The following is a 13,176-nucleotide window of genomic DNA, read 5'->3' as shown; positions in this document are numbered from 1 at the left end:
AAATCATCCATACATTAATTTTTCAGACGTGTGTAGCTTTTTTCAAATGTCAGTCTTACAAAAGTGACAATTAGAGTAAATGCATGATTGATTTCCAAATGAACTTTTGTCTAAGAATCGAAGTTGATTTATTAATGAAAGTGTAGGAGTTTAACTGATACAATTATAAGTTTCACAAAAGTGTAAATTGACCCCTAAAGATTAAGGATATAAATAAATACTTTCCAAAAAAATTATTAGGTAAAACAAGCTGCCATACAATGATATAAAAGGGGAGACAAAGTAGTTAGAAGAAGAGAGACATAAGATATGGTGGAAATATAATTTTACCATAAATAAAAACTATCCAACTTCCAAACATGATACTCTTACATAAAGCTAACAATCAATAGAAAAAAAATTAAAAATTAAAAAGAAAATTGATTTTCTCCCAAGAAAATGCAATGCCCTAACCATTCTTCCTGAAAAAGAAAAAAGAAAAAGGAAAAAAAACTTGAAATGGTAAACAAGTGTTATTACAAGTTCACCCTTTAATTCATGTGCTTTATTCCCCCACAAAGCTAAGGAAAAAAAATAAAAAAGTAACATATGGATCAACCCCATAAAATGACAAAAAGTATTTCACAATTTAAAAAAAGAAAAAGAAAAACAATCTAAATGACGAAAATACGCATAAGCAATTCATCTTTTTCCTCTTCAAATCCTAACCTCTCTGTTCTTGTTTGGGAATGACTGTAATTTTTCAAAGTAGCTGGCTTTTCTTGCAATTTCTGATGCCTCTCAGACCTTTATCTGAAAACCCCTTTCTTCTAAGTTAGGCAGGCTACTCCTCTTCTGTAGAACATTATCAACTTTACTAATTATTAGTTGCATCTTAAAATAACTCAGAACCCCACATACTCTTTTTTTTTTTTTTTTTTTTTTCTTTTTTTCATATATTTATATATATATAATATATATATATATATAAACTTTTGTAGCCAAAAAAGGGATCAAATAAATAGAAGTGGTCTTCACTTTTCAAGAGCTTGGGATGATGGTGCCAACATATCCAATTCCAGTGATCAGAAAGCTGAATGTCTGAAGAAAAAGATACACAAAGTAATTGTTCTTCCCATGAACAAAGTCATAGCAACCACACAAGAACAAGAATGCTGCAAATCCCAGTTCCAATGTGTTGATTCTGTTCATCATTTCAAACAAATAACGAACGGATTAGTTCATTTGTCGATGTTCAGAGTGAATTTGATATGACTTTTGAAAAAGTAAAAAAGTAGTTTCACCTAAAAGTACTACTCTCAAAAGTGATTTCAAACAGAATTACCTGTCTCCAAACTTGCACCTCAACCTTATTTTAGGTATTTTGCCACCTGCTTTGTTCTTATCAGCAGCTGCCTTGTTTTTGAGAGTATCTCCAAGTTTTTCAGTGACAACCCATTCGTTGGCTCGGCCGGCTTCCAATAAACCGATCAGGGTTGCTTTCGTACGGTGCAACGACATGACATTTTCGAAAAGGATCCAGTAGAACAGAAGGTGAATTGACCTGCATTTACCATAGTACAAGAGAGAGATGAATTTTGGTTTTTGTTGAAAAAGAACACAAATAAGGGACAGTAAAAAGAGAACAAACAAACCTTGGAGTTCCCACCGAGTTCAAAATGGTAATAATTGAAGGAATATAAACAGCTCCCCATATTGGTACATAGACTTCAGGAACCAAAATGGTAAGAGGAAGAACAACACAGTAAAAGAAGAAAGTGACCATATGGGCTATGATCTTCCTCACGAAGAAGAAACTGTAAATCACATAAACTTTCTTCCAGAATTTAACTTTCTGCAACAAGAAGAAAAATCTGGAGTTAAAAAAACGAAACAAAAAACTACTTTTAAAGTATAAAATGTACTAAAGTAAATCAATCAATTACCACAACTAATTTTACTTTTTGGACTTAAACTTTTAACACGAAAGAACGATATAAAACAAGAAACTATTTGACTTGTTCATTTAAACAGAGGTTGTAATGAGACCTTGTTTCTGACAATTTCCATGACCATTTTGCGGAAAAGATTGGCAGGGCCACAAGACCAACGATGCTGTTGGAAACGGAAGGCTTTGAAAGTACTAGGAAGCTCACTTTTTACCTGTCGGGCAAGAAATTCATGGCTTAGTCAGCTAATCAGACAAAGATAATGGACAAGAAACAGCACAAGAAATTTTGGTTTTTAGCATAATACTAAATATAGATAAAGAAGGTTAATTATGTATTTTCACCTGCAGATCACCTAAGTAGACAAATTTCCAGCCTCTAAGACTAGCTCGAACCGCAAGGTCCATGTCTTCCACTGTGGTCCTGTCTTTCCATCCACCTGCCTCATTAATGGCAGCAATTCTCCATACACCAGCAGTTCCTGCACACATTCTCATATATTACATTTCTGTTTTTTCAACCAAAAAGAAAAAAAAAAGAAAGAGGCAAATATCAATTTAACTCTTCATTAGCATCTCTTTAAATTCTGAATTTGTAATGTATCAATTTACACCCTTCAGATCAATATTTTGTGAAACTTATAATTTGAATTAATTAAAATTTTTCATTTTTATAAGCCAATCAATTTAGACTCTTTATTAAGACTATCTTTGAAAATCATCAACATATTAATTTTTAGGAATTTTCTAAAAAATGTTGGAAAAACATCCATTTATACCCTTAAACTTCAGAAATTGAATCAATTTCAACCTTGAACTTTTGTAAGTATATCAATTTATCATTTTCATTGCATTTCTTTCGAAAAAAACTTTGTGTGAAACTTATAATGTTATCAATTAAACTGTTAAACGTTCATAAATAAAAAAATTTAGGCTCTTATTCTTGATTTTCTTTGAGAATCATTCATGCATCTACTTTAATTGTTCATTTTGTAAAACTGACAGTCAAAAAACTAACAGATGTTTAAAAATTAGGACATTTTAAAAAAATAGATGTATTTGATAATCTACCATGTTGCTTAGCTTCCCATTTTGAAAATGGGAAGCAAGAAACAAAAAGTGAATGGTTAGGCACAAGTTCAAACAATATTCATTCCATTTTAAGTGATGATGAAGATTAATAATGATCTTTGTATCAAATGGTCTATAGAGCCATTACCAAAATATGCTTCTTTGTAAAGATAAATGGCTATGATTTGCAAATTTCAAACTAGTTTTAGTAGTTTTAGTTTAGGGGAAATTAGTTGATTAAAGAATGAGTTAATTAATATAATAATGTAAACATAATCATGGAGTAAAATGTAGAATACCATTGAAGCCAAAGAAGGCATGGGTAGCAGAACCAACTTCTTGCTCCACAGTAAAATGGTAATCCAAAGACATCTCTTGCATTCTTGTCAACAGGCACTCATCTGCATTCACTGTTCCAAAAAAATAATAATAATAACTTTGTTATAAAAAATAATTTTGCTTTCATACCCTTTTCCCAAAGTAAAAAAGAAAAAAAATGATTGTAGGGTGGGAATTTTTGGAATTATGAAAATGACTTTCCCAACTCAAATCAACAAGTACCTATGAAGAATAATTATTGTCACAACAACTGCTACTACAGTAATGTCAATGTATTAATGTAATAATTATAATAATATTGTTACTCATGTATAATTTGTATTCATTAGCTAGCAAAGTGAAGAGCAAAAAAAAAAAAAAGAAGAAAAAAAAAAAGTAGGCCACGTGGACATGTAACGAATTATCAAGTGTGGCCCACGTGGAGGAACTTTCATGTGAGGAATGAGTTGGCAACTTTTGATTAGTTAATTTAGCAAAATTTAATCACAGAATTCCTGTTTTACCCCTAACGTGATCACTGCAAAGAATGTGCCACGTCATCCAGAGCAAGACAAACTTCAGTAGTGTCGGTAGCAATAACGAGGCCTACCAATAAGGCGCTCATTGTACGAATCACTTTAAATACCGAAATTAAAAAATATATATATATATATATATATATTATTTTTAAAAGGTCTTTATTTATTTATTAAAAAAAGGAAAAAAGAATTTTGCGGAAAAGGCACGTGGACAGTGGAGGCAACTTTTTCTAAATGACAAAACTACCCTCCTCCACATCCTTCGGCATTGGACCCCGAACTTTACGGAGAAGGAGAAGAAAATAAGAAGAAAACATTTCAACATGTGAAATGACAGTTCTACCCCGGACAATACCGCAAATTTGTGCTAAAGCTTATGGGACAGGATGTTGACTATCCGCAGAAGGCTATAACGTTGCGACCAATAATTGCGAAGCCGAAAATTAAATAAATAAATAATGCAGTTTATTAATAAAATTGAATTTTGACAATGCTAATTAATATCCCTTGAGGACATTATGGTCCTTTCATCGAAGTCCATTAATGCGGCAATAGAAAAGAAATTAGTCTAAAGTTTCACCTACTAAACCACATTACATTATACAATACAGAAATTAGTTTTTAATAAATACAAAAAAAAAAAAGTGAAGCATCAATTAAGCTATATATAAATATATTCCGATTATAAAAAGAAACATATATATATATACATGTAAATGATTAAATCATAAATTTGGTCCAAAATTTATATCTAATAAATCTTAAATTTTAAAAAATATCTAATCATTTCTTGTACTTTCAATCTATATCAAATGTATACTTAAATTGTTAAAAATTATCTTCCAAATAAAAAAATTATTAATCGCTAAAATAAAAGTTTAGAAACTGTGCTCATTTTTTAAGAATTTAGAAACTTAAGTACAAATTTTAAATTAAAAAAAAATCACTGTTTTTTTAAAAAAAGAAAAGAATGAGTATTATTTCTTAAAATTCTGTGGGTATATATACAAAATAAAAGAAAAAGAAAAAGAAGATCTTAAATCGTCGGTTAATAATAATGCTAAATATTTCCATTGATTTATTTTATTGAATTTCGTAATCTTGAGGGGGGATGGGGCCCACAGCTCGTGATGAGCTTCTGTAGAACATGTGTCCCGATCATGTTGGCAGAAGGTGGACCCACCCCGTGATTGATGCTTCTTTTTTGTGTGTTAGTGTGGGCCCGACTTGCATCCCAATCTTCCCCCCGCCGACGATAAGAGTGAATACACAAAAACAAAAACTTACAGAAAAGCAAAAAATAAAAGAAAACCCTTTATTTATTTATTAATTTTTAAAAGAGAGAGAAAGGAAAAATCCCCAAAACTATTTATTTATTTATTTATTGATGCATTCATTTACTCTTTCTAAAAGATCACTCTAATTAGACCACCGACACTCTAGGAAATTACATCAAAATAATTAATCAAATCCATAAATGGAATTAATCAACGCTAATTAAATTTCCACCAATAAACAAGGTGCAGCTAAATTTCAAAGAATCAAGCAGCCATTGTAAGCGAAATCAAGAACATAATCGAATTGACTGTAAACAGAAAAAGTAAAGCAGTAGGTAGCTTACCGAATCTCCAGCGAGCTTGAACGAGGGCAATATCGGGGTTATGGACCAAGAACGGAATGGCACGACGGAGATAATCCGGTTCCGGTCGAAAATCGGCGTCGAAAATGGCGACATATTCACAGTGTTTAACATAGCTCCGTTTAAGCCCTTCTTTCAGAGCTCCGGCTTTGTAACCTCCTCTGGTTTCTCTGATTTGATACGTTATGTTAATCCCTTTACTCGCCCATCTTAAGCATTCTTGTTCCACCATTTGCTGCGAAAATGTATGTATAAATTCAACATTGGAGTTTCATTGAAATGAAGATTCGGATTGAACTCGATTCGATAAGGATCGTGTGGGTTTCGTTTTGTGAACTCAGGATTTCGTGATTTGGGGGTTTGGGTTGAAAATGATGGGTTGAAAAAGTTAGAGAGTCACGAGATTAGAAAAGGACTCGAAACAGAAAAGAAAAATGAAGAATCTGAAAAACCCACATCGCAGAAAGTTTGTGATAACGGAGAGAAAGTTTCGGAGTACCTTAATGACAGGGTCGGTTGAATCGTCAAGAACTTGGATGACAAGACGATCGGCCGGCCATGATAGTCCACAAGCAGCTCCAATGGAGACCTTGTAAACCTGTTACAAACAAAGAGTTAGAGATTTCAGAACTCTGTTTATTTGACTGGAAAATGTACGATCCAAACAGAAAACAGGGGAGGGTAAAAATCAAAATGAGGACCTCTCTTTCGTTAAACATTGGGATTTGAATAAGAACATGGGGGAAATTTGTGCTTCCCAATTCCAAATCATCCTGAATGGGCTCATATTTGTATCGTTTTTCAGGTTTCTTCCAAAAGAGTTTAACCAGAATGATAACAACTCCCATATAAAGCCTTTCAAAGAAAAGCATCAGAGACATTGCCAATGAGATATAAACCATTAATCTCAGTATAGGAACTATCAATGGCGCTTTGATTAGCTCCCATATCAGCCAAATTTGCTCAGTGAAATCGCCTCTTCCACCTTGAAATGACTCTGGTAACAGAATTTGTGTAGTTTCAGCCATAGCCTCTCTCTGAAACAGAGCGGCGAATTACAGAGACAGGAAATGAAGGAGAAAATCCCAACAGATCGACGAGTTCTTAAATGGGATTTTCAAGAAGAAAACAAAGATGTGTAAATGTGAATGGGAAGCGGGTTTAAATCTGTAATTGGGAAGCAGTTAACACAAAATCCATGAAAATATGGAAAACCAGAACAGAAAAGGGAAGTTACAACTCAGAACTCTCTCTTCTTTTTCAAGTAGAAATTTCTGAATGAAAATGCCTGTGATTTCTCTTCTCTCTCTTAACAACCTGTGCCAACCCAATGGGTTCTGTTCTGCCTCTGCTACCAAAAGTGTTTTTCAAGAGGAAATTGAAGAGGGGATAACAGTAGCAAAGGCAGTAAAGCAGAGAGAGAAAGAGAAGAGCAAGAGAGAGAGTGCGTGATTAATGAGAGGGAGAAATGGGTGTATATATAGTAAATAGGATAACATAATTGGGTCTTTCATTTTACTATTAATTTACTTAATTTTGGGTTTGGTTGGCCGCTTGTATTTTTTCATTACCTGCTCTACTCTTTTAAAGCAAAACAACCATGCTTTTTCACTTTTTTTCTTCTTCATCCTAAATTTTACATTTTTTTTTTTTTTTTTTGTGTGTCCCAACAACTAGCTGCCCAAACCCAAAAAAAGAAACAAAAGGGGGAATTTTGTTATTGTTGAATTAAATTGTAAGGAGATTGATGTATTCAAGCATACAAATAAATAGTAGAGATGTACATAGGTTAGGATTGAATTGGATTGAAAGTATTTTTTTAGATCGATCCAAAAATTCGAATTGTTTGGATTGACAATCTAAGATATCCAAATAAAATCTTCGATCCTAGATTGGATTTGGTTGTAGGATTATACCTTTTTTTTTATTAATTTTAAATATATAAATTTATTTACAACACATGACTAATAACTAAAATCTCGTAAATTTAAATGTTAAAAACCAAATATTATGACATTAATTACAAATTTTAAATAGATACAAACATCATAACAATTTTAAAACAAAATATTAATAATTCATAAATTCATTAACTCAAATACAGTAAACTGATTGGGTTGGGTCAACCCAAATTTTTATTTAGTCAATCCGAGACCCAACCCAACCTAAGAATAAAACTAACGTAACTCAAAAACAAAACTAGCCTAATCCAACTCAACCTTTATAATTTGGGTTGGTTAGTCCAGTGGATGGTCGAATTTTTTGAACACCTCTACGACTAAATCAATTTATGAGGCTCTTAGCTTGTTGACTATTGACACCTTTCATTTTTAGTTTTTTTTTTTTTAAAAAAAAAACAATTTGAATTAAAAGACGATGGAGTCTCTTTTAACTAAAAAAGTCAATATTTAAATACAGGATATTTGTTATCATCTTAAAAGTTGATCGTTTGATCCTTAACTTCTAAAATTATGTAATTGATAAAAAAAAGAGTGGGAGAAATACTTATTTGGTTGTTAGGTTTTGGATTTAATTTATTTTAATCTTTAAATTTGAATTTGATTTCAATTTAGACCTTAAGTTTAAAAATGTATTAATTTTACTCTTGAGAATTTAATTATAATTCAATTTAGTTCTTAAATTTCAAATTATTTTTATTAAGAAAAGAAAAGCAAGATAACCCACTGTAAAAATGTTAATAATAGTATATAATTGTTTAGGGAAGTTTTAAAAAATAGAAAAAATAAGAGAAAATATTTACATAAATAGCAAAATTTAATTACAGTTGTGATAGACATCGTCATCATTGTCTATCACAAATAGGTGTTGATAGAAGTCATTAGCATCTATTATCAATAAAAATTGATAGAAGTTTAACAGTGTCCATCAGTAATAGAAACCAATAAAAGTCTATCAGTGATAGAAATTGATACAAATTTGTCATTGATAGAGGTTGATAGAAGTTTATCAGTATTTATTAATATATTTTTTTTGTTATCTTTATAAATAGTTTGACACTTGTGCTATATGTGAAAATTTCTCAATTGTTTGATTACGGGTTAGTTGTTGAGTTAAAGCGGAAAAGAGAGAATAGTTAAAAAGAAAAAAAAATAATAAAAAAAAACGGCACTTTGAAAAAAAATGGCATTAAGAAAACAAAGACAAATTAACGTTAACATATTAAATAAATTATTAAAAAGAAAAAACCCATTTACTAAAGGAAAAGAGTAATGTATCCATTGCAACTAGAAGATAAAATTATCATAATTAATGAAATATTAGTAGAAAATTACCGTTAAAATAGCAAACACATGATGTAGCTCAAAAGTCCTCCTTAAATTTACATTCCTAACTTTAGGTTTCGGTTATTTATTAAATTCCCTTTAAAGAAAAATATCATGACAATAAAGAAATATCAAAAACTTTTCAAAGACATTTGCTGGAGGGAATCGGTGGGTGAGTTTAATTAAAATTTGGGTTTTAAGAAGAAAAATCTTCTAAAATAAGAGAGAAGAAAAATGTGATTTGGGAATATATAATATTTAATTATGGGTTGTTAGAAGCAATTAATAATATGTCTATTTATAACCTTAATTATTTTATTATTTGAAATTTTTATTACTTAAGTTTGCCGTCGGGCTTTGTCTCTAAGTCGAGTAAATTAAATTAAAATTCGAATTTTGATTTTTTTTTTTTAATTTTGTTTTTTATATGTTTTATCCTTTTGGGGGAAAAAAGGTGAAAAGGAAAGATGAGAGAACGGGATGGGTAACGTACTTCTCCTTCTCATAAAAATAAAATTAAAAATTCAATTTTCCCCTTTTCTTTAACGATTTCCACATTATCTTTTTATATTTTTTTAAAAAAACTTTTATTGATATTATTATTTACCACAACAACACGTTGAATTTCTAATGTTGTATTTAAAAACTATAAAAATAAACTAACTATAAACGATTGATTTGTAATATGAATTTTTTTTTTTTAAAAAAAAAACTATATTTTAATTTCGAACTTCATCATTTATTTTTTAAAGTTTCAAAATTTTACGATGTTACCCTTGATTCAATATATTGGAAATTTGATTTTTTTTCATAATGTATCCCAATTTTTATCAAATTCTTTTTATGAGGATCAATTCAACCTTTTATATATATATACACTTTTGTTATATTCTCGTTTGTGACCAAGAGCTCATCCTTGGTCCAAACTAAGTTTTCCATTCCATCGCTTGGTGGAAAAGGCTTCAGTCGAGTATTTTTTCAATCTCATCTCGTATGCGATGTGATATGGTCCTCATGACTTTGTTGGTGGTTGTCACTGCCTCACACTTAAATGTTACTAACTTTTATCTTCCTACTTAAGCTTAAAGCATCTGCGTCATAGTTGGTTTGTTCGTATTTCATTTCTTTTCCCAAATCAAGTCCTTCTTAGAAAGCACTCGCCGAGTTACTTACAAAATCTCCCTTAAAGTAGAAATCCTTTAAAATTATGAAAAAAGAAAATGTTTGAGATTTTAAAATGATAGTGTAGTAGTGGCGTAAAGCAAAATTTGGATCACCACATCGTTTTAAGTCATTACCACGTGATTTTAAATCTCAAAAGTCATTTTAGTTTTTTTTAAACAATGGATAAACTTCAAGGATATTTATTATATTATATTATAAAACGGAGTAGTTTTTATGCATAAGTTTTCTTATATATATGAATTGATTTATTATGATATTTTATAATATATTTGAATTTGAAGTTGAATTATGCCATTTTTGTAAATTTGTAAAATAATTTTTATATTTTATATTTAGAAAAAACGCATTCATATTGTACTAGGGGGGAGTATCTCTATTAAAATATCACATACTATATTATGGAAAAAACATAATGGCCATGGGATATTTGAAAGTGCATTAATTTATTTTGTCATATAATAAAAATTCGGTGTATGTTTCCTTTTTATCATGTTTAGCTATTTATTTCAATCTACTCGTTACTTTTTGAAATGACAAAAAATTAATTTCATGATTTGTGGCTTTTAAGGACATTTGATCAAAATCAAGTCAAATATGGAAATGACAAAAATCTCAAAGGATCCCATCCTATTCATAGTCTAAAAGTATTTATTTCTCCAACAAGACCTTACAAAGTTGAGGATGTGATTTTCACTTCCACATCATTTTTTTAAATCATTTTTATAATGTAATTTTATGAAAAATAAATATCTATATTCACATAAAACAAACCATTCAAACCAAATATTTATGGTTACTCAAATTCACCACCCAAGTTTAAAATATCAATATCCAATGATAAATTGTTAAAGTTTCAATTTTATCAAATTGTTGATCAAAATATCAATAGGTATTTCTAAGAAAATATATAAAAACAAAAAACAAAAAATATTTAAAATAATAATGAACACTTTATGTTTTTTTTTTTTAGTGTAATATAATGAAACTAAAAATTCACTACTTATATCGATATCATAATACTAAAAATGTAAAAATATCAATGAAAATATCGATATATTGACAAAACTGTAATACTATGCTTCACAATTATCATATAAATAAAGAGGTATATATATATATATTAAGAACAAAACCCAAACAAACTAAATAACATCTTTAGAAACAAGTAAAACAAACCACTCTGAATATGGAAGAAGCAAATGAGACTATACGTGTTCAACTTAGACTATATTTGCAATAGAGTGCGCTAAGAAATTTTGGCTCTGTCTCACACGAGAGAAAGAGACAAGACCCAAATCAAGCTTTTTTAGTAAAAAAAGAAACCTCAGATATTATTATATAAATATAATAATCACCTGACTCTGACTCTTGAATTATGTTTGGATTAATATTTAATTTAATAAGTTAATACCGATATAAATTTGTAAATATATTGACTAACACGAGTCAATATTGTAAATAAAGTAACATTTAACTAAAATTTCTTTGAAGAAAAAGGGGGTTGGCAAAAATTAAGTTGCAAGAAGTTGAAAAAAGGGTCAAATATGTTTTTATTTTTTGTTTTTTTGGTTCTTTAATGGAGAAAGGAGCATATGTTAAGGCAGGATTTTTGGGGAATTGTTTTTGAAAATTGTAGCATTGAGCCTTGTGTTAAGCTCTAATTTTACACGCCACAACTACTTTTGTTAGATTTTTCTTTTTCTTTTATTTTTATCTATCTTCATTATGTTTCCTTCTAATATATCAAATAAAGCCTTCTTTTAAATATTTAGTGTTATATTTGGTGTGAAAATATGTCACGCGGGTGTATATGACGTCTTATTGTTCATATATAATATGTTTTGTCAACCAAGAACCTAATTATTTTAATTAATAATTAAAAGAATAGGTAAGTACTTTTTTTTTAAAAAAAAAATAACGAATATATTAGTTTGTTTTATAATTTGTAGTAGGTCAATCTTAATTAGAAGTATGTATATTAAGGTGGGTTTCGTTTCCTATTTATTGATAGACGATTTCAGTAGTTAAATAAAATATAAATGATATATGTAATAATAAAACTTGAAGTATAAATACAAGTAACTCATTTAAAAATTGTATAGTACAGTAGGACATAGACAAGTGACCAAACTATACATTTAGCTATAAAGAAAAAATCTTTTAAAAAAAGATAGTTTAAATAAAGTCTTCATCCCTAAACTTAATTCATTTTCATTCTGGTCCAACAACTTTTGAAACTTTCAACAACTTCTTAAGTCTCCATATATAGCCCCACTATAGAAAGAAAAAAAAAAAAAACTAAATATATGAAATTAAAGTTCAAATGAAAAATAAAATTTAAAAATACAAGATAACTGTATTAGTAAGTATAATGATGAAATGATGATATATTAAAAATAATTTGGTCAAATTTTCATTTAGTCCCCCACATTACACATTTAGTTTTTAAATTTTAATTTAATCTCTAGATTTCAAGATATACGATTTTACTTTTGAAATTTGAGTCATATTTCAATTAAGTCCCTATGTTTCAATATTTATCCTTTAAATTCTTATTTTACTCTTTAATTAATTACAATGTTATACTTTTAGTTTTAAAATTTTGAATTTGATCTTAATTTAATCTTTATGTTTGAAAATATTACAATTTTACCGTGTAAGTTTGAGTTTCATTTCAATTTAGTCTCTAAGTTTCAAGATTTATACTTTAAATCTCACTTTTTAATAATTAATTATACTCGACGTTAATGTCTATTAATTAACTAAGAAATGTTTAAATCACATATTGATCTCCGAACTTTGAATCTTGTTCTATTTTGATCCCTAAATTTTTAAAAATACCATTGTGGTCTCTGAACTTTTAAAAAATGTTTACTTTGGTCCATGTTATTAGAATTCTATTAACTCTCAAATAAAATGATGCGATTACTTGTATTTTTAAATGATTAGGTTGCCAAACAAGTGAGCTACACTAAAAATATAAGATTTTAATTTTGAATTAGGTGGCAAAACAATTTTATATATGTGGCGTTCGGTCGCTTGGTATTTTGGCGCGTTGATTATCAGTATTTTACTCTACTTTCATTTTACTTAATATATACTAGACGCAATTTCATAAAAAAAAAATTAACAAATTTTAATAGTAGAAATCAAAATAAACACTTTTTAAAAGTTGAAAGACTATTTTTTAAAATTTAAAGCGGAAATAGAATA

The 13,176-nt window shown here is 29.0% G+C and overlaps 1 protein-coding gene across 3 annotated transcripts; it reads right to left on the bottom strand.

Annotated features, from left to right (window-relative positions):
* Positions 1 to 310: 310 nt before the first annotated feature.
* On the bottom strand, positions 311 to 7,052 carry CSLA02 (cellulose synthase-like A02). 3 transcript variants are annotated; one of them, XM_090305970.1, is made up of 10 exons: positions 6,196 to 7,052; positions 5,994 to 6,092; positions 5,477 to 5,729; positions 3,298 to 3,408; positions 2,273 to 2,409; positions 2,029 to 2,142; positions 1,635 to 1,834; positions 1,325 to 1,543; positions 1,018 to 1,183; positions 311 to 851 (listed from the first exon to the last, which is right to left on the bottom strand). In XM_090305970.1, exons 1-9 carry the CDS (start codon positions 6,520 to 6,522, stop codon positions 1,021 to 1,023), a joined length of 1,623 nt encoding a protein of 540 aa, XP_090162096.1. In that variant the 5' UTR covers positions 6,523 to 7,052; the 3' UTR covers positions 311 to 851; positions 1,018 to 1,020. The 3 variants fall into 3 exon arrangements, with proteins under 3 accessions (XP_090162096.1, XP_090162094.1, XP_090162093.1); XM_090305968.1 differs by having other exon boundaries at positions 311 to 834; XM_090305967.1 differs by having other exon boundaries at positions 311 to 1,183.
* Positions 7,053 to 13,176: the final 6,124 nt, after the last annotated feature.

The sequence above is a fragment of the Benincasa hispida genome, chromosome 10 (assembly GCF_027475165.1).
Source record: "Benincasa hispida cultivar pf3 chromosome 10, pf3_genome.v1.1, whole genome shotgun sequence".
In the NCBI taxonomy this organism is placed as follows: Eukaryota; Viridiplantae; Streptophyta; class Magnoliopsida; order Cucurbitales; family Cucurbitaceae; genus Benincasa; species Benincasa hispida.
Note: the sequence above shows the minus strand (reverse complement) of the source record. Positions and strands in the feature narration are given on the sequence as shown.

What these genes read in the sequence shown, in the direction of transcription:
- CSLA02 (XM_090305967.1), bottom strand. Translation starts at nt 6,522, where the DNA reads ATGGCTGAAACTACACAAATTCTGTTACCAGAGTCATTTCAAGGTGGA. An exon ending in CAATGTTTAACGAAAGAGAG is followed by an intron (nt 6,093 to 6,195) that starts GTCCTCATTTTG and finishes TGTTTGTAACAG; the next exon opens with GTTTACAAGGTCTCCATTGG. An exon ending in AACTCGGTGGGAACTCCAAG is followed by an intron (nt 1,544 to 1,634) that starts GTTTGTTTGTTC and finishes TGGTAAATGCAG; the next exon opens with GTCAATTCACCTTCTGTTCT.